At 38.3% G+C, this 26,721-nt stretch overlaps 1 protein-coding gene across 3 annotated transcripts in view; it reads left to right on the top strand.

Moving 5' to 3' along the window:
- LOC145979524 (uncharacterized) overlaps positions 1–25,911 on the top strand; it is a 61,882-nt gene extending 35,971 nt beyond the window's left edge. For 2 of the 3 annotated variants that reach the window (XM_083112470.1, XM_083112468.1), the window contains 7 exons: positions 6,609–6,701; positions 7,120–7,209; positions 9,346–9,864; positions 11,640–11,711; positions 19,035–19,142; positions 21,022–21,108; positions 25,151–25,911. In XM_083112470.1, the coding sequence (XP_082968596.1) occupies positions 6,609–6,701; positions 7,120–7,209; positions 9,346–9,864; positions 11,640–11,711; positions 19,035–19,142; positions 21,022–21,108; positions 25,151–25,286 (1,105 nt within the window). In that variant the 3' untranslated portion in view covers positions 25,287–25,911. Of the gene's footprint in view, positions 1–6,608; positions 6,702–7,119; positions 7,210–9,345; positions 9,865–11,639; positions 11,712–19,034; positions 19,143–21,021; positions 21,109–23,783; positions 23,875–25,150 lie in introns of all 3 variants that reach the window. The other variant, XM_083112469.1, reaches the window with a different exon arrangement.
- The last annotated feature ends 810 nt before the right edge of the window (positions 25,912–26,721 follow it).

Genomic DNA, 26,721 nt, shown 5'->3' with positions numbered 1-26,721 from the left:
ACACAGGGGTCAGATCCTCACTTCAATTTGTCCTCACCATGACATTTGAGGGGGTTTTGCCCCCTAAAACAGTCTTTTAACTGAAACAAAAAGAACACGTATTTCTTCCTTTGGGCCCGTTTATACACACACCTGCCAAGTATCATGGAAATCGGAGGGGGACACAGGGGTCAGATCCTCACTTCAATTTGTCCTCATCTTGACATTTGAGGGGGTTTTAACCCTAAAACCGTTTTTTAGCTGAAACAAAAAAAAACAACACGTATGTCTTCCTTTGGGCCCGACTATATGCCTGCCAAGTTTCGTGGAAATCGGAGGGGGATACTTAGATAAAATCCCTTCTTAGTCTTACACTTAGTAATTATATAACACTGCATATATTATAATGTTTTATTTTAATTTGTAAAACTGTAACTGTAGAAAAATTGTATAATTTTTGTATAACATTTCTATCTTGTTAAACGTGTTAAAGATTTCATCCTGGAATGGAATGTCTCATATTTATGTGTGTTTCCATTTCCAATACATTCGAATGAATACATATTCGTTTCAATGGCATTTACAAAATCACCTCTGACATTTTATGTTAAACAAGTAAGATTATTTTTGTGCACGAGTGTGTTAGCTGATGCGTATCAAAGTATTTTAGGAACAACACTTGAAAAAAATTCTTGTAGGACTAACTAATGAAAAATTTCTTTGTAATATAAGATCATAATACCTTTTAAGGTGTAGTAATATTATAATGGGATTGAGATAGTTCCGGATCCAGATCCAGATCCGTAACTTTTGGATCCGGTCGGATTCGGATCCGTTTGGCCATCCCTAGCCTAGACAACATTGAGTCTCCAATGGCTTGATGAGCCTTAATGATTGGATGATGATTACACTGGGTTGAACATGGTGGGCTTAATCTAGGTTCGGCATCGCCCCTCCCCACTTCAGGACGTTGCCGATCTAGTTTCCCTGACTGTGGCTTTCGGAATGCACCTCAGCTATATGCTCTGTGGACCCGAGAGGTCTTAACGAACTCCTACCCTGAGGTTCTATACCCTTTCTTGGTCCTTTACCTTTGTTCCCGCTGATGGGTTCCTTAAACCTATTCTTATCCCTACGCCTGTACTGGTTACTGTACGCTTTATCGGGATCTGATGGACCACTTGTGTCATCCTTCCCATGACTCACGTACGTCTGGTTGACGTGAGGGGTGGTTCTCCCATATGGAGGTCGTGCATGCCTTGTGCTATCCCTCTCAGGGTTTTGTGGCGCCTGTACACTTTCATACCTGAGTATGGAATTGGCCACTCCCTGTAAAGAGGTAAAGGGGGCTAGGACCAGCTGATCCCTTAAGCTACGTGGCAGCTGTTGGATGACATGTGTAAAAATCTGGTAGTCTGCAATTTCTGGCAGGCAAGTCTAAACATCTTCACTTGTTTCCAGAAATATTTATGCATTGACCTATGTAGGTTAGGGTTATATTTGCCATTAAGGGCTTTTGCTAATGAGGAAGCCCTCCACCCATCACCTTGAAAATACCTCAGGAACTGTTTCCTAAAATTCACATATGATCGGAACTTGTGTTCGTTCCTCCCAAACCACTGGCGTGCCTCGTCCCGTAGACTGTATGACACTATTTTGAGGGTATCTTCTAGATCTATTTCTAGAAGAGCAGATCCCTCTCAAATTCTTGTAAGAAATCAGAGGCCAGATTATTTCCCTGACCGCTAAACGTGGGCAGTTGTTTTAGGTCTGAGAACCTAACCCTGGGTGCACTTTTACCTCTTCTTCGGTTTTTCCTTTTCCGTTGGCTTCGGAATTCTGTGTCCGAACCTCCGGATGAGGATTCCGAGAAGTTATGTGAAACATGGTACCTTTGGGGGGAGGAATACCCACTACTATGATCTGACAGTATAACTTTGTTTGTGATTTCAGGAACCTTGTGCAAGCGGTTGGGGGCTCCGATAGCAGACTCTTTACTTGTGTGAGGAATTGGCTTGGTGCATGGGTTTACTGGAGCAGGTGATTTAGTAATTACCTCTCCAACCCCTCTAGGCACGCCAAAATTTTTGTGAGGGCTGCACTGTCTTTAGTTTGTTCATTTGTCCGACTCTCCTCACTACTGTCTGATAGCAGAAGGGTGGGCTGCGGAACACTCTGACCCTCGGAAATGCTATTGAGTGAACTAGGTTCTTCAACCATACAGTTCTGCATCTCCCTCCTCAATCGCTCAAAAATTCTATCTTGTACGGCGATGGCACTATCACTGCGGGCAATTTCCCTGCAAGTGTTCTCCAGGGCATCTAACCTGCCTAGGAGTTGTGCTACAGTGGTCTGGTTGTCTATGCCATTTACCCCTTGCACTATTTCCCTCAATTCCCCTACTTGTTCAGATAACTGGACGTAATCCCTATTGACCTGTTTTTCTAGCTTGTTACATTTGATTTCTAGGTTATTGATCCTGTCAGTATTTGAAGATACTGACCTAACCAGTGCTTCGGAAGTTTTTGTTGTTACATTGTGGATGGAGTCCAGTCTGGCCTGGAACTCCATACGAACAGCCTCCAGTTTCCTATGCATCTCTGCTGATGCCTGGATGACTTCCCTTCCTTGACTATCAATCTTTTGCCCCTGATTGTCAATCTTTTTGCCTTGATGTCAATCTTTTGCCCTTGGTCCTTGAGCATGGCAATGATTAAGGCTAGTTGGGAGTCTCCACTACCACTGGGGGATGACATGTGGCCTGCTGGCCGTTCTAGTGACTTTGACCTGGTATCCATTTTAGTGAATCTTCTACCTCTGAGTCTCATAATCTCGTAAGAGGGGATGGTTTTGTGTGTTTATATTATGTTGATTTAAAGTTTGACTTTGAATATATACTATATCAAAAACAACAAAAACAAAAGAGAGCCACGCTTTACGTGGCCACACGCAGACCCTATTCCACGTGTGGTGTACCGTATAATAACAGGTATCCCTTGAGATACCTGTTAAGCAACAGACGAACTTTAGCCTAAATTTGATAGTCGGTAACCAGTGGAGCCCTTGGTAGGCTTGTGATTCACTTCAATGATAAAAGGTCAGACACCTTTGAACGACATATTTATTCATAAAAAACACCACTTGTGGCATAGCTACCACCAAACATGAGCATTTCACTGTACATAACACACAAAAAGATATACAAAAGATTCTGTACTTACATACCAGCCGTTTTCACACTACACCATTCATACCTGGGGCCGTACACACACTATTTCACCCTTCATAGCCACATCCCGACACATGGGCAATTTTGGGGTACACAACACTAAAAATTTAAGATTCAATGCTTCCTTGGTGTAACAAAGGCTTTGGGGGAGTGATGGATGAGTTTTCCTGGCTTTTCTTGCATGGACGGCTGAGAACAACTTGGATATTAGCTGATATCCTATGGATGCTGTTATGGCGTCAGTTCTGCCGACCATGTGGTCTGGATTTCCACTTTGGATGAGGGACACAAAAACTCGCTATATTGCTGAAATTTTCACTGGGATCATTAAATGCTGTTTTGGACACAATATCCCACTTGGTCACGCACGCTTAGGCCTGTATTTACTATAACTGGACCTTAGATCCCTGTTTCCCTGATGCATCCTTTGTTGCTGGCACAGGTGGTCATTAACACACTGGATTTTACCAGCAACTTCACAGGTGACCTGCTCTCAGGTGGGTCTGGAATACAAGTGAGCTTGAATAGCAAGCTCAGAACACAATAGGCCATCTGAAAGTCTGCTCTGTGACGTCACAGCCTTGAAGGCTTCTCATTGGCCAGCTGGAGTCCTTTGAGATTTTTCCTTGTCTGTAGGAGAAGTGCCACTTTCTCCCACCAGATGGCAGAGTTATCAATTGCTTAAAAAGTGTAAACAAAAGTGTTTTTTCACCTTTTCTGGCTTAATTATGCCAGATAATTGCAAATGAGTTTACTTTTAGTAAATTAGGCATTATTTTACCTATGGGTGAGTGTTATCTTTGATTTTCAATAAAGGATAAAAGATTTAATAAACGTGTGAGTTGGAGCACATGGTTTTTGTTATTCAAGATGGCTACTGTCAGCCTAAAAATTGTTGATTCTTTATAAATAAGGCACTTCTACCCCTCCCATGAGTGACAACTGGTTGGTAAACATTACCCATGATTCTAATTGGGGGGGGGGGGTATAAGTCTCTGGGAAAATAGCTCTCACAAGCTTTCTCTGATGCTAACCTGATGGCCCTTGTACTTAGGTTGGTCTGTGGTTATTTGTGTGTGGGCATGTATGCCCAATGCTGATTGGTCATAACGTGCCGCTTGGATGCGAAACCCTCAAAAATCAATGCAACTTTTTGAACCGAAGCAACACAGCAAGCTGCATGTGTAACTCAGTCTGGTCCGTTGCTGTTGATTGGCTCGTTCCCAAGCGGCATGTGTCACTTGCCACTCGGGTGTGAATTCTCAGGGGATCCTGCGACACATGCTGCTTTGGAACGATCCAATCAACAGCAACGTTTCACACCATAGAGGCATGACAGGTTGCACTAGCCTGCCTACGTTTGGTGAAATCCTTAAGCTACACATGCTATGTGTCACATTTCGGTGTAAAATCTCCCTAAAAGCAAGCATTCACCACACATGTGCTACAAAGAGACCAAGGCGACATGATAAACGCTATTGGGAAAACAGACCAGACTGAGTGACACATGTAGCTTGCTGTGTTGCTTCGGTTCAAAAAGTTGCATTGATTTCTAAGGGTTTCACTTCCAAGCGGCACGTGTTGCTTGTGGCTTCGGTCTGAATAGAGATTTCATACCCAAACAACAAGCGATACATGCTACTTTGAGGATTTCACCAATGAAGCCTTGTGCGGTCTGTCTTGCTGCTAAGGCAGGTGTAAACGTTGACTTGCTAGTTCCGACGTGACATGAGTCGCGTGTACATTAGATCTGAAAACTATATTATTTGAGGCGACAAGCGACACAAGCTCCTTCAGTCTGAAGTAAAAAAATTAACCATTAACAGACCGAGGTGACACGATGGGTAGTATTAAGAAAACGGCCCAGTCCGAGTGACACGTGCAGCTTGGCGTGTCGCTTCGGTTCAAAAGGTTTCATTTATTTCTGATGTTTGATTAACAGGCGATAGGCCTATGTCTCTCTTTTTCCATGTCTGAAGTCTCTCTTTGTTCGTTCAATGAATTTACATTCCACAAAGTTCTCAACACGTATAAACATTTGTAATAGTTACCTTTAAGAAACGTGTGAACGATTTTCACTATTCCAATATGTCACAATTTTGAATTTAAAAATGTATACATATCGTTAATAATAATAATACCACTAATAAAATCACAACAGAAATGTGTCTATAATAAACGTAAATATCTTGTAAGCATGTTTATCTAGGGACCTCTCAATTCCTCCTTTTTATTAAAATACATTTTTTGCCACTTCTCTTGTTGCATCCGAAAGCTGCGCACAGAGGCATAGCTTCTTATTTGTTGTCTACTCACAGTGTCACTGAAATGTACAGATATTATGCATTATAAACAAACATTCCACGCTCAAATCCCTACTTCCACCACTGTATCAGCTGTAACTGTGGCACATCCCAAGATGGCAGTTTTACCTCATCCCCTTCCCCTCATGGCTTCATTCCCCTTGCCCAGAAAACACGCTTGCGCTTCTCTATTCCTTCTACGCTCTAAGATAGCACCTTAATGGACACTAAATACCCTCAAAGTTATGCAAAATTGTTTCATTTTCCAAGTATGGTACTGGCATATATATCGGAGGGAATCAGTGTACAGTATCGTCATTATATCAGTATTGGGTCAATGTGGTATCAACTCAGCCCTGTACAAGATGTGTCCGTAGTATGTTTTCAAGGAAAAGTGGTGTGTCCGTGAAGTTACTGTGCAGTGAAGCACCACACACCATGTTACAGGTCTTCATGCAATGAATGGTGGAAATAATGGAATAGAGGTAACTTTCATGGTAAACAACAATAGCGTTCAACAGATCTCGCTGGGTGTTGTGCATAAGGCTGCTGACTGATTGGTTTAGTTTAGTTACTTTTCTGCCACTTTTGGCTAATCGCAAAGATACTCAACAACGTGAGAAAGCATGTAGTCTCCATGGGCTATATTTCTGCTTTAGGAAGAACTGCAGCATGATATGTGGTGTTTTATTGTACTGCACAGTGTCTTTATGAATGCCATGTACATCGGGATCCATGAGTATTACCGTGCAAATTGTCCATCACCATGTTCATGCACTTTATTTGACTCAATAAGAGCTTCAAGAATTAAAAGAAAACTCAAAACAAGCTGCAGACCACTTCTGCACCAGTATACTTAAAAACCCATTTGTTAAAAACACATAAGATGCAAGAGAAAAATTAATGAAAATAGTCATGGACAATTTGCACAGTAATACTCGTGGATCCCACTGTACATAGGCCTCTATTATTTTGAAGTGTTACACAATTCTGTAATGGACACCACATGAGGAATGTAAGAAAATTATAATCATTTCCTTAAACATTGCTTGTCATACTTGTAATTCTGTGAATTTAAGATTGAATTTGTTTCACAGGTCCATTAAAATTAAACATTGCTGTGAGAATTGTGATTGTAAACCTTGTGGTTGTGTGTCCGCCCTTCAAGATGAGTCTGCAGAGAAAGGCAGGTAAGTAAGTATTTCAGAGACTTAAGTCATAAGTTTGTTTATTACCGTGAGCTGGTGATTAAATTTACATTGAATAAGTGTGTGTGTTGATAACTCGGTGGGTCCGTTTATGGTTTGATTCTTTTTTAAAACTGGAGTTTCTGCATTTGCAATCTTATATGTACACGCCATCTTGCATATTTCACTAAACATCTATTATTTTTAGAGGATTCCTCACCCCCATTGTCTGTATGTTGGTTGTTTTGTGTATTAAATATTTTGGAAAAATGTGAATAGAAATTAAGGATGAATTTAATAAAATTTTAATGAAAAAGTAAAATTCATTAGGGAAAGGTCCCATTCCAGAAACTTGAAGTCAGGGTTCCATCACTATATAGGTATATAATAAATATGATACGAAGTCTCTTTCTATACACAGGCCTGCACCAGCGGAATACATTTGTCTACACTGTGGCTGCATTCCTTGCACTTGTCCTGCAGCTGGGACTCCAGTTGTACATCAGGAGAGGTAAATGCTGTTAAAGTGTTAAAGTTCATTATTCTTTTTAATTGAGTGAATGTAGAATTCTGTCCCTAAGGATCATATCACAAAGTGGGGGTGGGGGAGGGTTCATATATGCATTTACCACGTTTGGTGAGCCGGACAACTTATTATATCTAAGAGCAAACATGTCACTACTAACTTCCAGCTTAAGATCACCTTAGTTGAATTGCTGAATGATAAAACAAGTTGCACGTGGCCGACAGATGAAACTAGTCAATGCCACAACTAACATACAAGCTGTAAAGCAGAATAAATATATTTAGGAAAGAATGAAAAAAGTAGCTACTATTCTCGGAAATGTGATAAATATGGAATATCTTCTTTGGCCATGTGTTTAATTGAATTTAAGTAATGAAAACCAGTTTTGAGTTAATTTTCATATTCAGCTTCATAATATTCCACATTCAATCAAGATATTTACTGTGAATTTAGAAAGAAACATTAAAACGTTAGATCTCGTGAGAAGTATATACAGTAGAGCGTCGATTATCCGAAGTAATTGGGGGACATGGGTGTTCGGAAAACTGGTTTGTTCGGATAATCGAACTGTACATGTTTATTTGCCAAAAAGAAGTACTGTACAGTAAATTTATTCATAAAAACAGGCATCTCTTTAAGTATGTATTACAAAGTAACGTACAAAGGCAACTTTAGTAGGAATATATAGTATGTGGTACAGTTTATTAAACAAAAATATGTACATATTACATACGCATTTTGCATGAACAATACACACAGTACACAAAATTAACGTTTAAAAAAATCCTTTATTTTGGTCTGTCTAAGCAAGCCTACACGCTTACGAGCAGCTAAGTCACGTACTTTTTTCATTACAGATATCTGAAAGTGAGCGAGTACACAGTTCGGTTAAGCGGTCGTTCGGTTGACCGACGTTCGGATAATCGACGTTCTACTGTACTTAGCATTCATTAATGCAGATTGCAGTGTCCCAAATCGTATGTCAAAGTCACACACTTCTTGTTTGAAGCACACAATATATTAAATGTGCATGGTCTTGATTTAAAACAATGAACTCCTCTCTTACACTTGAAACCAACATTTGAACATTTTCAAAGTATAATTTATTTATCTTGAATACAAAAAATGTTGTCAGACTATACCAAGTATGCTATAATTTCAGGTGTTAGAAAAAAATAATGACTAGGTTATTCTACATTTTTGTCAACTAATTGAATGTTTTCACCAATTTTCATGTTGTAAGAACTAGGGGAAAGTGTGTGACGCTGTTGGACTTTGAATAGGGTTTATGGTAACACTGTCAAATTATCTTTGAGCACTTGCATTTAAACTGTAAATGGAAATACTAACTCCCTCGCTGATCCCCTTCCAGCAGTGATTGAAACAAGTACATGCAACATGAGTCAATGCTTGGACAACGTGCATGTGGTGTATCATGTCCTTGGTGAAGAGCTACCACAATCCAATGTGAATAGACATAAACCTGCATGACATTCTTTCACATGCCTTGTAATTTAATCCACTCAAGTTGTTTGCAATTTGAAAATTACATTTTAGGGCAGTCGGATTTTGCCATCTCTATGTAACAGCTTCGTACTCATTAATTTTTATAACTTCACTAGTGGCACTGGGTGTGTTGAACAGCTGTGTGTTCCTAGAACTAGCAGCGACCCCTACATGTTCACAGTGTGGAAACACTTTCCAGTACTCGTTGTTATAACCATTAATTAATCACTGCTTATATGTTTATATTAGCTGATGCCAATTAATTTGTTTCATCTCTAATAAAAATATGCGAAAAAGTGATGAATCAGTCGGTAACATGAAAAGTGGAATTTCTAAATTTTATTCACTGTAGTTATGCCAACCTCTGTTTCAGAGGTGGCACAGCATGCCATGATACCAGGGGTCCCAGGTTCAATTCCTGGTCTGGGCATGAGTGTTTGTGAGTGTACCTTCATGATATGATCAATCATCCTCATCTTTGCGATTAGCAAAAAGTGGCAGATAAACAAAGTTAAACAAACCCAATCAATCATGTCTGTAGTCATAGATGTTTTCATAGTATTTTTCCTAGAATTTCCTGCTTGCAACAATCTAATACTGTGTATTTGTTTCTAGCCGGCGTCTTCTTAGATCAAGGCAATCTGATAGGTGCTGTGACAATTGCAACTGCTTGAACTGTTTGTGCGTGCAACGTGGTGCAAGGGTGATGCAGTCTGTTCGCTGTTGCCAGTCATGTGGCTGTTTTCCTTGCATATGCGCTAATAAAGATTACCAAAGAGGATTGCAATGTGAACGTTGCTGCAAGGCGTGTGGCTGTACTCCGTGTACTTGCGCTAATAAAGATTACCAAAGAGGATTGCAATGTGAACGTTGCTGCAAGGCGTGTGGCTGTACTCCGTGTACTTGCGTCAGAAAAATGCCTAATATGACACGGAATGTGGAAATTCAGATTCCTGAAATGGAAGAAGATTCTGAGTTGACAAGACGCGAAAGCAACGCTAGAGAAACCGTGAGGAAACATACTAGGCTGTCTCCAGATTCTGTAAGAACAAAGCATCAAAGCAGGGAACGGAGAACAAGCAACCGGCAGCAGGAGAGAACAATTGGTTACAGTGATGATGAGAAGAATATCAGGCAAGTCAATACAGTGATGTTTTTGTAACAGGTGCACACAAATTATTGGCCAATTTGATAAGGCCATATTTTCACCAATACTGAATAGAAATATAGGACACTACCACCGTTTGAAAGAGGAATGTTTGTAGTTTAACACAGACCTTAAATGCATTCAGTGTTCTTCTAATGTGTGGCAGGACAGATGCCCAGGCGGTACTCCTATTCTCGCAAAACCTTATCAAGCATATCTTGTGTGTCGTTTCCGATGGCAGTGTCGATGCACCTTCGCAATTCTGGCGGTGTCTGTTGATGTGGAGGAGAGTAAATATTGCCTTTGATGTAGCCCCATAGGAAGAAATCGCATGCTGTGAGATCCTGTGATCTGGGTTGCTATGTCCTTGAAGAGGTTTGGTGAGAATGGGTGTACCTGTACTGTCATGCCCACATTGGCTGCACATTGGATGCATTTAAAGTCTGTGTGAAACTGCAAACATTCCTCTTTAAAACGGTGGTAGTATCATGTATTTCTGTTCAATATTGGTGAAAATGTAGCCCTACAAAATTGGGCAATAATTTGTATGCACTCTATATATTTTAGGGTTTCTACCAATTTGCAAAACCTAGAAAAGTAAGGTAAATTTACTGTGTTTCTGGAAAAATAAATATTTTTGTGGAAGTGCACTAAAAGTAGGTTTTTGATCAAATGAGAAAAGGACAAGCAAGACATTTTAAATTTATTGTCGACCAACTATACTTCAGTTTGATATACTGAATATTTCTGGTAGTTACAGTAGAAATTGCTTGTTAAATATTCTAGGAAAGGGGGTCTGCTTTGAACTGTTACAGTAGAAATTTACTACAGTAAGTAGCTATTGGCACTTACTACTTTCTGGTTGCAATTTTTTGGTTGTGTTTGGTTAATATTAGGATTAATACATATATTATTAAATTTTACTATAATTATGTATTATTTTGCTTAATTGTTATGATTTTCTATACAAAAATAATAATTCTTTATTTACCATTAGTCAGTACATGGCAAGTATTGTGGTAAAGCTCACCCCTGATGCTCCTCTCCAACGTCAATTTCTGTTCAGTTTTCTTCCTTGTTATTACTTTGTTATTTGGGACTCTGAGTGTGGTGTTAACTAAAATATGGTGACGTACGTACACACATGTGTAAATATATGAATTGCCTTAATGACTTGATCTAAAAAATTTGGTTATTGGTCTGGAAAACCTGGAAAAGTCAGGGAATTTCGATTTTACATAATTGAAGACACCCTGTATTTCGATTTCACAATGTCCCAGTCTTATGTTCCCAGGTTTTACATTTTTAAACATATTAATTGTTGTATGCTCTGTAGAGCATAAGTTACATATTTTAACATCGAAATGGCATTTTTATAAACCTCTTTCGATCCTGAAATGTACCCAGTTTCTCTCCATAAAATCTTCATCCTTTATTCACCATGAATATGTATTCCTTTGTACGAGATTTGAAGAAACCATTTTATAAAAACTCTCTTTTAGAATATTAATAATTTAATTAAAATAAAGTTCCTCTGGGCAAATTACCTGATGTAAACTTTCTCAATAAAATGGTTCAAGTTATAACTGAAACTATAACAAAACTTTTGTATCATTATAATCCATTATTGGTGGTAATATTTGAAACCAAAAGCTATCTGTTTCTTATTTTAAATTCAATCTAAATTATATTCTGTAGAAATATAGTTTTATATTAACCATATTCATGTGCAAATAGTTATTTTTTCTAAATTTCCATGCAGCCTGGAAAATCCAAAATGCAACTGTTCTTTTCCTTGTGAAGAAGTCACCAAGAGTTCCAGAAATGGCACAGTGTAAGTATAATATATAATGAAAATAGTTTAAAGCTGGTCAAATATACACCCGCCGCAAATATACACTCAGACCTCATAACAAAAGCACAAAAAATACAGAAAATTCATGTGAAAACCTATTATTAAGCTATTAGATACAGAAGAAATGCATACATTAGTAAGGAGTCATGTTGCCTTTACTTTTGAGAACCATTTGGATGTGCTTGGGCATGGAATCACTAAGACTTCGGAAGTAATTTAAGTCCATGTCAATGCACCACATTTTCTTCACTTCTGTTTGGAGGGTCTGTAGGTTTTGAATCTTCTTCTTTCCCAGGAATTGCTTCATACGATGCCAACATTTTTCAATTGAGTTGAGATCGGGGCTATTCCCAGGCCACTCTAACATCTTTATCTGTTGTTCCTCAAGCCATTTCCTTACCTTCTTAGCCGTGTGACAAGGAGCGTTATCATGCATGAAAAGATCACACTCGTTGATCTGAAGCATATCCACTAAATGGTCCTTAAGAACGTTGATATATTGGACTGCGTTCATCGTCATGATTTGCGGTAAGAAATATAAACCTGATCTACCCTTTTCACCTGAAAAACACCCCCACACCATTACAGACTGGGAGTGCCTGCCTAACTGTCGGAACCGTATACTTTGGGTCGCATTGATCTGAAGATGATGGACGTCGAACCTTAGCAGCTCCCATTCGGAACAGTTGGAATGAGCTTTCATTGGAAAACATGACTTTCCTCCACTGTGCGGGTGTCCAGTGTGCGTATTTCTTTGCAAAAGCAATACGGTCTTCCTTCATGCAGGCGGTGAGTAGTAGCTTCTTAGCAGCAGTACGACATGGCAAATCCAAGTCTTTCTGTAAACGGTGCTGGATCATGCGAACACTAACGTTTTCCAGCAGACTCGGGTGCATTTCTTTAAGTTCTGATGCTGTCAGTCGAGGGTTTTTCTTTATTTCTCTCATTAGGAGAGCGTCTGTAGATTTGGTTGTTTTTCTTTGCCTCCCACCACCGAATTTGTGCTTGGGAATGACAGTCGGAGGCAGTCCTCTGGCGGCTGCCAGTACCTTCATTATGGTTGATTTTCGACGACCTGTATGTTTACATATCGTCTTTATCGGGACGTTTTCACTTTGCCATGCAATAATGGTGGCTTTTTCCACACTACTACAGTACTTTCGCAGCATATCACAAATACACCTGTACAGTAGTCAAATATCCAACACAAATACAGTAGGAAAATATCCAACACAAAGTGCACCACACGAAAACACAGCAATTTATCACACACACTACAGCAGAAAGTCACCCTTCCTGTGTCAACTAACAATACAAAATGAAATGAACTCGCTTATCAGCAGTAATACACTGTTGCCAGATATGTTCATGCAGAAACAATTCCGTGTTCGAAACAAAACTATACTAGATACACAGCTACAAAGTGATAGACCGCTTACTACGGCAGATTTCACATGAGGTGCGAAGTCATTTTGCGGCAGGTGTAAATGCACCTACACCCCAGCCTCGCTGTTTCAACATATTTGTTTTAGCCTTTAACTATTCCAGCAACTGCCATACCAATTCTCTAATGCTGGCATTAATACATATATACCACAGACTTTCAACTGTATTTACCAAATCTCTTGTTATGCTGCTTCGTTGAGAGAGACAATAGTTGCCCTGACTTATGAAGTAACCCTCGCGTATTGAACCTATGAAGGTTTTATATTGGACTAGGATTAGATACCCTATTATTGGTACTGTAGTTATGTTAGTTAGTTATGAAGTATTGGTACTGTAGTTAGTTATGAATTTGAAACTCAGAGAATTTGGTGGTGCTTTATTCTGTTCAAAGAAACCTCCCCGATCATTGATATTCCACATTTTATTTAATTTTTGTTTTTATTTATGAAAAATTTTAACTGCAGGAGTGTTTCTGTTCCACCTGATCCCTACCTCCAAGGAGCGGGAGTGAAAATTTGTCATGACTTGCATGCATTTGGCATCCTTTTAAGCCCTGCCTGATTGCATAGTGGTAATGCTGTGACCTAATGGTCCTGGGTTCAATCCCTGGTAGAAGAACATAGTGGCTTTAAAAACTTTAAACTGTAGACCCAGTCCCAATTAGCAAATCTGCACATAACGTGGACTTAAATCAAACTTTGACATCCATTCTTTGTCATAGAGGCTACACCCAAACAACCAATCAGGTTTTGAGAAATAAAATATGTCAGATTCGTTCTCGCACGACGCACCGAGAGACTGATGCTTTCGCCTAGTGCATTCCTTCAAGTAGGTAAGTTCCCATGCAGATTGTCAATGATTGAAATGAAGAGGTATAGCAATTCTTCTTTCTTGATAACCTTCTTCTCACAGTAGCAGATACACATGCTATGCAGCTTCCTTCTTGTGTGTGGGGGAAGCTACATTCCCACTTTCAACGAACTCAGTATGTACCCACAGGTTTTTTCACATTCGCACCTCCATTACCTTACTCATGGGCATAACTTGGGACCTAATTTTGAGGGAGCAGAATCAAAGTTGGGCCTAATTTTGAGGGGGCAGAATCAGACTTGGGCCTAATTTTGAGGAGACAGAATAAAAGTTGGGCCTAATTTTGAGGAGGAAGAATCAGACTTGGAGCCTAATTTTGAGGGGACAGAATCAAAGTTGGGCCTAATTTTGAGGAAGAAGAATGAGATTTGGAGCCTAATTTTGAGGGGGCAGAATCAGACTTGGGACCTAATTTTGAGGGGACAGAATCAAAGTTGGGCCTAATTTTGAGGAGGAAGAATCAGACTTGGGGTCTAATTTTGAGGGACAGAATCAAAGTTGGGCCTAATTTTGAGGAGGAAGAATCAGACTTGGGGTCTAATTTTGAGGGACAGAATCAAAGTTGGGCCTAATTTTGAGGAGGAAGAATCAGACTTGGGGTCTAATTTTGAGGGACAGAATCAAAGTTGGGCCTAATTTTGAGGAGGAAGAATCAGACTTGGGGTCTAATTTTGAGGGACAGAATCAAAGTTGGGCCTAATTTTGAGGAGGAAGAATCAGACTTGGGGTCTAATTTTGAGGGACAGAATCAAAGTTGGGCCTAATTTTGAGGAGGAAGAATCAGACTTGGGGTCTAATTTTGAGGGACAGAATCAAAGTTGGGCCTAATTTTGAGGAGGAAGAATCAGACTTGGGGTCTAATTTTGAGGGACAGAATCAAAGTTGGGCCTAATTTTGAGGAGGAAGAATCAGACTTGGGGTCTAATTTTGAGGGACAGAATCAAAGTTGGGCCTAATTTTGAGGAGGAAGAATCAGACTTGGGGTCTAATTTTGAGGGACAGAATCAAAGTTGGGCCTAATTTTGAGGAGGAAGAATCAGACTTGGGGTCTAATTTTGAGGGACAGAATCAAAGTTGGGCCTAATTTTGAGGAGGAAGAATCAGACTTGGGGTCTAATTTTGAGGGACAGAATCAAAGTTGGGCCTAATTTTGAGGAGGAAGAATCAGACTTGGGGTCTAATTTTGAGGGACAGAATCAAAGTTGGGCCTAATTTTGAGGAGGAAGAATCAGACTTGGGGTCTAATTTTGAGGGACAGAATCAAAGTTGGGCCTAATTTTGAGGAGGAAGAATCAGACTTGGGGCCTAATTTTGAGGGGACAGAATCAAAGTTGGGCCTAATTTTGAGGAGGAAGAATCAGACTTGGGACCTAATTTTGAGGGGACAGAATCAAAGTTGGGCCTAATTTTGAGGAGGAAGAATCAGACTTGGGGTCTAATTTTGAGGGACAGAATCAAAGTTGGGCCTAATTTTGAGGAGGAAGAATCAGACTTGGGGTCTAATTTTGAGGGACAGAATCAAAGTTGGGCCTAATTTTGAGGAGGAAGAATCAGACTTGGGACCTAATTTTGAGGGGACAGAATCAAAGTTGGGCCTAATTTTGAGGAGGAAGAATCAGACTTGGGGTCTAATTTTGAGGGACAGAATCAAAGTTGGGCCTAATTTTGAGGAGGAAGAATCAGACTTGGGACCTAATTTTGAGGGGACAGAATCAAAGTTGGGCCTAATTTTGAGGAGGAAGAATCAGACTTGGGGTCTAATTTTGAGGGACAGAATCAAAGTTGGGCCTAATTTTGAGGAGGAAGAATCAGACTTGGGACCTAATTTTGAGGGGACAGAATCAAAGTTGGGCCTAATTTTGAGGAGGAAGAATCAGACTTGGGGCCTAATTTTGAGGGACAGAATCAAAGTTGGGCCTAATTTTGAGGAGGAAGAATCAGACTTGGGGCCTAATTTTGAGGGACAGAATCAAAGTTGGGCCTAATTTTGAGGAGGAAGAATCAGACTTGGAGCCTAATTTTGAGGGGACAGAATCAAAGTTGGGCCTAATTTTGAGGAGGAAGAATCAGACTTGGGGCCTAATTTTGAGGGACAGAATCAAAGTTGGGCCTAATTTTGAGGAGGAAGAATCAGACTTGGAGCCTAATTTTGAGGGGACAGAATCAAAGTTGGGCCTAATTTTGAGGAGGAAGAATCAGACTTGGGGCCTAATTTTGAGGGACAGAATCAAAGTTGGGCCTAATTTTGAGGAGGAAGAATCAGACTTGGAGCCTAATTTTGAGGGGGCAGAGTCAGACTTGGAGCCTAATTTTGAGGGGGCAGAATCAGACTTGGAGCCTAATTTTGAGGGGGCAGAATCAGACTTGGAGCCTAATTTTGAGGGGGCAGAATCAGACTTGGAGCCTAATTTTGAGGGGGCAGAGTCAGACTTGGGGCCTAATTTTGAGGGGGCAGAATCAGACTTGGAGCCTAATTTTGAGGGGGCAGAATCAGACTTTGAGCCTAATTTTGAGGGGGCAGAATCAGACTTGAGACCTAATTTTGAGGGGACAGTCCCCTGGAAACACAAAAATTCTGTTGCTACCAGCACTTGACATATTCGTCTGCAAACAAATTGCAATATGGGGTGCAGGGTGCATTGTACATTATAAATCTGAGCATATAATAGACAAAGAGATGGGTTCTTAAGGAAAATAGCAACAATTACTCAATGATAAATAGAGAGTGTAATGTTAGTAATAGTTATTGATGTACATGATATAAGTAGTTGTGTAGCCTTCCCATCAAGCCAGAGGTGCCTGATGATTGTCAGTTGTTACCATCTGTACACAATCTACATCTCAATTCTGCATCCGGAAAAAGCAACAACCTGGTGACTCAACGCAGATAATAATGAGCTGAAAATTTAATAGTGATGACAGCAGTGCTGAAAGAGAATGGTGTGAATCAGACCATGTTGGCATATACAAGACCTAACTATTCCCTCCCTACAGCGTTATAGGCATGAGCCTATCATGCGATGTTCATACACAGTAATGTTATGCAGCCAGACAGTTGGTGATGCAACATGTTTTTCAAGTCTGAGCAGCATTCCTAGCTGAAAATTGGAACTGAGAGGGGCTGTACTGCAAAAGAGTGCTACCAGAGACTGGAGCCCCGTGGAACTGAGAAATGTACAATATGGTGTAGAGGTGGGTGAATGCCTTCAAGTGGGGACGTGCACTATGAGCCCAGGTTGGGCAACCCACTGTTACGGATTCACAAGTGGAGGCCGTGCCTGCTGTACTGGTGGATGATCATTGGCATTGTAAGCTTGCCTCTGAAACTAGTCTGTCACACGACTGTCCTCAAAATCCTGAAGGAGCTTCTTCACATCTGATAAATTGGCAGTGTAGTTCCCTACAGGGCATTAGTTTCCACATGGTTCCTTACATGTCAACAGTCCACTGCTTAATCTCTGACATCAACACAACTGAGGGCTGTTGATGGCATTATGAAACTACCACACCGATCGTTATAGCTGACTCCCGTGGTGGAGTGTGCAACGTGCCACCACTCGTAACTCCAGGGTATGGAGATCTGAATTGGCAACACACCGCTCCTTGCTCCAGCTAGTCAGTTGGAAGCACCAGTTCTCACCCAGGGATCGGGATTAAGGCGATCCACATTCCTCCAGGAAAGAAACCACCGAATTGCAACACGTGACAGTAAATAAAATTCAAATACTTTATAATTAAAATGTCCAAAATCTTTAATCACGAATTGCGTGCGTACATACTGATTTGCACAAGTTAAAATTATAATTTGTTGGGTCATGCATGCTCATAGGCAGTGATAAGCAACTTATTTAACATGAGAGTTTGCGCACCACCTTCACAGTTAATAGCAAGATCTCAACTGCCTACCTCAAGCATGAGGTGCAGCATAACAGATTGTTCTATCTTACAATAATACAAACTCATAACATAAAATAACACAAGAAAAACTGATAATTTATATAACAGATCAATGTTAATTAGTGATAGGAAGCTGAAGTTCAGGTTGGCAACAATTAAAAATGCCATCGTGGAAGTTTTTACATCGCCAAAAACGCATAGCGTGGTTCCCCCAATCCTAACATAAACAGCCAATAGGAAAACGATATTTTATTGAAAATGAGGGAGAAAAACTTTGCTATAAAATTACAATATTAAACTATATAGAAATAACTAAACTGATTGGATCAAATAATTCATATTTGCCCTTGTACATAAAAAATTATTAAATAAAGATTTAGTTTATAACAAAGACAAATTACTTCAATCTTGTACATTGTTGAACAAAAATCGTTAAGAAGAAATGTATTTAACTTGTGCTTAAACAACAAAATTTGCATGAAAGATCCTAGCCATTTTGGATTTGAAAAACAATGAAAACGTTGCATATATTTTTTGGGATAATTATAGCCTATAAATTCTGAATAAATGTTGCAAAAATATGCGAATAATATTATAACATAAGATAAAACATAAATATATACATGAATTATGAAAACAATTAAGTATAAATAATTTAATCCAAGTTCTTAACTTGAAATTATACAAATAAGATAAATGTCAATATACGACTGAAATCTGCCTAACATGGTGGTTGTTACAAGTGGTTAGCACAGCATGCTACGATGCTAGTGGCTCAGGTTCGAATCTCGACCTTGGCATCAGGTGTTCTTTGTGAGCGTTCCTTCATAAATTTCCTCATAATTACCTTTACCCTCATCTTCGTGATTAGCCAAAAGGGTCGTGGACAGTGTTGGAGACTGTATTAAGACACTGTAAAAGTGTTTCTGTAGTGCACCTTTCCTGTGCTTATATGTACCATTGCGATCACTATTAAATCTCCAAGCCTGGTATATTAAGTGATCCTGAATGCACCCATTGTCTCTTTACCATACTAGTCATGTAGCTAGCTCAACTTCTTACATCAGTGACAAGAGATATTTATTATAGGCAAGCAACCGCAGGAACTTCTAGAAATCCTCGGTATCGAAACCAGGAGCAAGATATAGACTTTCCTGAACATGATACGGATTATGAACATTCATCAGTAGATATTAAGTAAGTATATATTTTATTACAGATTAACAGTGGGGACATATTAACTCAGCAGGTATATATATATAGTGTCAATTGTCAATTGGGACATGTTTGTTCGAGCAGTTGTATATACAGGGTGTTTGAAAAAGAACTCCCTAGTTTTAAAGTATAAATTTAATAGGGAAAGTAGTGAAAACTTACATCAATGAGTACATATCATGAAAGAGGATTCCTTCAAGTTTTGTTCAATGTTAGTACACCTCAACGTGGGATCCATTTGTTGCCCTGCACACGTCGAGACGATATTCCACTTCTTGCCACGTAATCACCAACATTTCAGGTGTAACTGTCCCAACCGCAGCGACGATTCTTTCCCATAAATGATTGATGTCTCTGATCCTAGCACTGTACACAACATGTTTTATGTGGCCCCAAAAGAAAAAGTCCAGTGGGGTTAAGTCTGGTCTTCGTGGTGGCCAAGGTATTGGGCCAGCCCTGCCTATCCACCTTCCTGGAAAGCGAGTGTTAAGAACTGCACGCACCTGTTTACTGTAATGAGGTGGGGCACCATCTTGTTGGAAAAACACAAGCCCCTTTTCCGCCTCAATATCGTCCATTTGGGGAAAGACGTACTCTGTCAACATGTCATGGTAAACATCCCCGTTTATTGTTTTTTCTACAAAAATGAAAGGACCAACCACACGATCTTCCATCAAACCGCACCAGACATTAAGTTTGGGAGAGTCACGTTGATGCTGAATAACTTCATGTGGATGCTCTGCCCCCCAAATTCTACAATTATGACGATTAACTGTTCCACTGACATGAAATGTAGTATGTATGTATGCATAAAGTGGACATAAAACACCGAATCAATCAACCACTGACCTGGAAAACAAGGAAAAGACAAGAATTTTGTAAAAATACTCAAAAACTTGGAAAAGTAAGGGAATATGAAATGTAATTGTCGTACATGTGGTCAGTATGGGTTTCTCACATATTTGTAATTACTCATTTGTAGAATGGACCGATATGAAACTTTTGCTGGTAATGTTCTAATATAAGATTTGTTAAAGACAATACCTGTAGTCTATAATCTGATATAAAATTAAGAACTTCCAGGTATAAGGCTATGAGATCTGTATAAGAATTAGAACATTAAGTCAATATGTAATATATTACTAGGAAATATTAGCAAATAATGTGGTGACCCATGTTCAGTTCAAAAAAAAATAATGTATTTCAAGTAAGCATGTGAGGGATGGAACATTTTTGGTCAGGATGGGATCATGATGGTAAATTTAAAAATCCAGGTCCGGAAAAAATTGGGAAGATTTTAAGACGGAAAATTTCAGATTCTGCATCTCTATCTGCTTGAAGTGGTATGGTATGCCTACAGCATAATGCATGATCGTTGAATTTCCCAAAAGTGTACATGCGGTGGCAGCAAATGATGATGAACATGAGGTGCGACTGTGGCTGGGACAGCAGCCCTAATACTTTTTATGCAGTAGGTTTTGGGGGCTGATAAAGTAATGGGATAAGTGTATCAATGTTGGTGGAGATTATGTTGCAATGGTAAAAATGATTTACAAGTCAGTATTTTTTAAATAAATGTTCTTGGCCTACTTACTGACTTACCCTCATACTATCGTAAATTTTATATCAATACTTTATCAATATTGGCAGAAATTTAATTTTGGTCCATCCCAACAAAGAAATAAAATCTGTTTTTAAAAGAAAGTGATTATCTTATTGTAAAAGAAGTGTTAACTTTTGTTATTTTCATATAGCTGCTCATTTCATTTTTTAAGTTAAGTTGTGCTTAGTAGTAGTAATGGTGGTAGTATTTTACTGTGTTTATCTGAAATTAAGTTATTTTCATTAAATTTTTCCATAGCCATTTGGCCCAGAGAAAGTCAAAATGTCCCTGTTCTTCTTGTCCTTGTGAAGTACAATCCAGGAATCTTGGCAAAGATACTACTACGTAAGCATTTAATGAAATAGCTTTCTTTTAAATGGTAGACGATAGATGTGTCCTCACATTTTTTTTCACTACTGTTGTGTATGAGGGTGAATTTGAGAACTGTACAGTGAAACCTCGATTTTACATTTTTCTGCAGTCTTCATGGTCCCAATAGGAGGTTTTTAGTTTGTTTCTTCTGACTTTTTAATGTGTTGTGTTTGTCTCGTGCAGGTCTTTTTACAACCTTGCACTTTTAGGTTTTTCCCAAGGGGCTATTTACACCCCTTTTTTAAGATTTCAGTCAGAATTTTAGATAAGGGGATATTTCCCCATGTACATAGAAGGGTGCAAAATGGCCTTAAGTGCCGACGCACCCAGAAATTTTAAATCAATCAATCAAGCAATTCATGGTCCCAAAAAAGGAACATGTTATAAAATATTTGCAGATTTTACGTTGTCTCACATTTCAAGTTTTTACCAGCTTGATCCCTTACAAACATAAAATCGAGCTTCCACCGAATAATTCTCTATTAAAAATAAATAATAATAAAAAGACTGAAAGGGTATATACTGAAACGTAACATTATCTATCTTCTTCTCTCCCAAGAGTGGGTTGGGGATTTATTTATCACCTGTTGAATGGTGCTTGCATTGTTAGAGTGGACTGCAGGAAAATGTATATACAATAGAACCTCCACTGCAAACAGTAACCCAAACTTGGATACTGCTCTCCGATCTGGTCCATGGCATGCCCCACAAATTTAGATAGACAATTCTAAATTTCTCCCTGGACATTGTTCGTCGCCGAATTTCATCCACAAAAGCAAAAGGCCATCATTCTGAAAATGTTAAATATCCATACTCCTCACGAGAGACATAAACTGGCAGACCAATGGGAATATCAGAAGTGATTGCCTTGTCCAGGAAATTCACTTTCGAGTGCTGCCTCGCTTGCCAAAAGCCAACATTATGCCTCATCGAGTGTTCCCTGTTTCACAGTCTACCCAGCCAATACAATAATTTAGCTAGCCAAATAGATATTCGTGAAAATCAAGCATGCTTTAACAGGCTGTTGTGTAAAAATATATAGAGGTCACTTCATCGCATGTAATTTAAGTTCATGTACTATTATTTGTTGTTACTTTTTGTTATTATCTATTGTTAGTACATTCTGATGTAAAATGGCTAATGCTGTCTTTGGATCCTTTGCAAAATATATAAATAAAAGCTAGGCCAATAGATACTGGTTTTTCTTGTATGTATGCATTGCTTGCATTGTAGAATTATTTTCCAGTAGTTTACAGTTTTTACAAGCATAAGAAAACAGTTTTTCGTTGTGACGTTTCAGGAGAACGTTTTAATTTCAAAATTGTTTTTAGACCAAGAAGTTTGGAATGTACATATAATGAATTCAAAATGAGAAACTCTCTACCAGATGTGGAAACCACAGGAATATATAATATAAGTTGTTCATGTTCAAATGATTATGTAGGACAAACAGCAAGGAAAATGGCAATAAGATGGCACGAACACGATTTGTACATTATAAATCTAAACCCAAGAACAGGTTTGTCAGCTCACATCATCGAAGAGAAGCATTTGATTAAAAAGAGAAGGGTTTTAAAAAGATTGACGGGAAACATAGAGTTGAATGTCTGGGAAGCTTCGTTCATTGCAGAAGAACACTGGAATAAATTAAATAATGAAAATGGTAACATAGATCCAGTATGGAGTTTTCTTTTTCACAAATGGAGTAAGCCACCATCTTTAAAATTTAATGGAACAGAAAACATCAAGAGGCTTTGTGAAAACAATGATGACTTTGAACTACCTGATGATATTTGGGATTCATAATTTTAAATAAAATAATAATGTGATCAACATTTTTTTATCAGAAATAAAAATAAAACAGACTGCTTCTTTTCACAGTTAAGTTGCTATATTACAACAATGTAACATTGACAACATCCATTATATAAGGGATTATTTTTGTTTAAAAAATTGCAAACCATTGTTATAACTGTATCTTTATTCAAAATGAAAATAAATGTCTGATGAAGGGAGCGTGTGTTCTCCTGAAACGTCACAACAAAAAGCTGTTTTCTTATCCTTGTAATACCCGTAAACTACAGGAAAACAATAGATACTGAGATGACCGAATAAAATAGCATTAGTACTGTAGCTTTTGAAAAAGATACACACCTTGTCTGATATACAATCATAGGTAAAGCTATCCCATGTGCATTGCAACATACAATGAAGGCATATGGGCTGGGATGTGGAGGTATCACCCCCAGACATTCACAATCTTGGCTATTATTGGAAGTCATGTTATCAGCATCATGCTCCAGGTGCCTTCATCCCCCACCCCCAGGTATTCGTTTATGAGAGGCTGGATGAACCCCAGAGCCAGAGACACTGTTGGCCATTTCCCACCTTAAACACCCACCCTAAGATCAAACCCAAGTCTACTACGTGGCATTCGGATACCAGACCAACTGGACAACTGCGATTCAAATACAATCATAAAAATAAAAGACATGTCACAGGCAGACTGTTATATGATCTATTTTCTTTGTTCATAAAACATTTATTTTGTGTAAATTTGTTGTACAAATTTGTTCATAAAACCTTTATTTTGTGTAAATTTGTTGTACAAATTATTTAGTTATCTTTTACTTTTGCTTTATTCAAAGAGATGGTGATATCCTAGTGTTATCAACGCGTTTCAGACAAAGATCAGAAAATCATGACAACAATGTTATTGGGGTTGCTCTTTGTAAGCATGTAAGTTTTATATTTTTTTAAAAAATGTAGTTAGAGGTGTTCAGAAAAAAATGGAAATTAGATCTTTTTAGAGGTTGCACTGGTTAGTGGCTAACAATTGCAAACTCTTATAATTCTATAGATTCATTATTAAAGTTGCTGACAGTTCAGTTATTCTTGTGAACATATCTGTATGTAACAAGTAAATAACTTTTATGAAACAGAATTGTACGGTGTCCATAAAGTACGGAACCATTGGTGGTATGGATTCCGAATGAATACACAAATGGCTGAATGATGTGTTTTCTGGATGCTGGATTGGAAGAAAGAAAAAAGAAAAAAGCACTGTCGAATGGCCAGCACAGCCACCTGACCTCAACCTGATACACTGTCTCACACTGGGAATTCGGAGGTCCATGTTGTGAAAATCCAGGATCTGAATGAACTCGAGAAAAGTACGGCCACTGTAATGGATCCTCACATTTTGAAGCGAATTTAAGGAAATATTTGAGTAAGTGTGTAGAGACTGGTAACCGACATGTGAAGCACATTTTTTATTCAATTCAATTCAATTTTCCTTTACTAAAGGGCGAGGTTCAGCCTGCAGCTGTTCTACCACCTAACCCCGATGGATACATATACATACTAAATACATTCTACCTACTAAATGTTTGTACAATAACAAAGGAAAAAGAGAGAAACATAAAGAAGACACAAAAAGAACGAATACAAAATTGAGAACAAAGGCTCATCTACACGCTAAAAATAATAATAAAAGGATTGAAAACAAATACACAAGGATACACAAATTAATATTAATGTTATGTGTAAAGAAGATATAAATGTTCTTAATATGCAAGAAAGGACAAAATATTGTTAAGGGTTGCCAACATGTAAGAGGAAAAGTAAACAAGCAAAATGAAGATGAAAATACTTGTTATTAGGAAGTTGGTTCAGATATGCGAGCTATTATTCGTGAGAGCTGGAACACAGATATTGTTCATTTAACAATAGAGTTTTTAGATTGTCTTTGAATTTGTTGTGATTAGTGAGTGACGTCATGGAAGGAGGAAGTTCATTCCACGCTCTTGCAGCTGAATACGTAAATGATGATTCGAAAAGCACTAGTGCTGTTCATGGTTCTCCCATTGCCTCCAGGCTTTATGGGCACCCTGTATAAGTAGAACACAATTTGTTCCAAGAATAAAAATTTAAAGCTGTTGTGCTAAATATTTAGATTCTAGTAGAAAGCTGTAATTCAGATGAACACTGTTATGTTGTTGTTTCTTTTTTGCAGGAAAATTACTGTAACTGGACTGCAACCCAGATGTAGTGAAAAATCCTACAGGCAACAATTTTATGAGAGTTTGCAGAAATCATATAAGGACTTGCAAGATAAGGCAAAGAACAGAGCAAAAGTACAAATCAAATAAAGATTTTTTATCATATTTTACTAATCTGAAATGAATTTGCACATTGTGATTATTTTTATATTTATTGCATAAAACTTTTGTACTGCACTATGCAAGTTTTTTCTGTGTGATCTGTGTTGCACATTTACTTCATTTTTTAACTACCATGACATTTTTTATGAGCCTTGTAGTATGTTTTTTTGTGATTTGAGATCATTTACAAGAAGTTTTAATTAATATCATGTATATTATATTTTTTTTAAAAAAGACTAATGAAATATACGTACAATCTTTAAGGCACTGCTTCTATTTTTCACCTACAATTAATTTTAACTATTAAACTGCAAATTACAAAACATTCCCTTATGCACTTTGTTACACATTGAGTGTACTTTAGCTAACATATGCTGCTTTATTTCATATGAATTGTAGAATTTCTTCTTCTATAATGATAATAATTTGATACCATTTTTAGGCTTTGTTTTGTATAATATTGTTGACAAAAATTTGGTGGTGTTTTTGTTTCCACCAAATATAAACATGTAGATCATTTGTACCAACATATTTATGTGTGTATGTATTTATTGTGTGTTGTGGTAGGTCAACTGATCACAAGGTACGCTTGAATTGTAATAAATTAATAAGAAGAGCCAAAATATTTTTTCCTTGCATATTAATGTCGTTAGGGACCGGATTTGAAAGGGAAAAAATTTCCTCTAAAATGTACAAATAAAAAAGGGAAAAAAGGACCAGTAATTTTGCACTCCACTAAAAATACTATTTTAAATGCAAGTGCAATATATATCATTCATACATAAAAAGGGATACATTACATTTCGTATTAATCATTTCATATTTTTGAAGGTAAAGTACAGAGAATAACCTTACCATCTGTTTCGATGAAATCTTCCTTGCAACAGCTTACGACATTTCATAGCTTGCTGCCACTTGTACAGTGGGATCCATGAGTATTACCATGCAAATTGTCCATGACTATTTTCATTAATTTTTCTCTTACATGCTATGTTTTTTTAAGCGATGGATTTTTATGTACGCTGGTGCAGAAGTTGTCAACCGCTTGTTTTGAGTTTTCTTTTAATTGTTGAAGCTCTTATTGGGTCAAATAAAGTGCACGAACATGGTGATGGACAATTTACATGGTAATACTCGTGCATCCCACTGTAACACAGTAAAGTTAAAACTATTCTAAAAAACTTCACAATAATAAAAGTCTAAATCTAGTCGCTTACAATGCATTTGTTGCTGCGTAAGACCAGATCGCATTGTTTCAACAATTGCTGTAACGTACTCCCAACACAAATGGAGGCATAGTCGCAGACTCCATGGGGCTTGGGGGGCTCGAGCCCCCCCAATGTTAACGATGTGGGGGCAGAGCCCCCCCAAATAATTTTGCTTAAGAGGATCTAATGTATTATTTTGCTTCTCTTATAAAGTT

This window comes from Lepisma saccharinum, chromosome 26 (assembly GCF_977018435.1).
Source record: "Lepisma saccharinum chromosome 26, izLepSacc3.1, whole genome shotgun sequence".
In the NCBI taxonomy this organism is placed as follows: domain Eukaryota; kingdom Metazoa; phylum Arthropoda; class Insecta; order Zygentoma; family Lepismatidae; genus Lepisma; species Lepisma saccharinum.
This window is presented reverse-complemented; position numbering and strand designations above follow the sequence as displayed.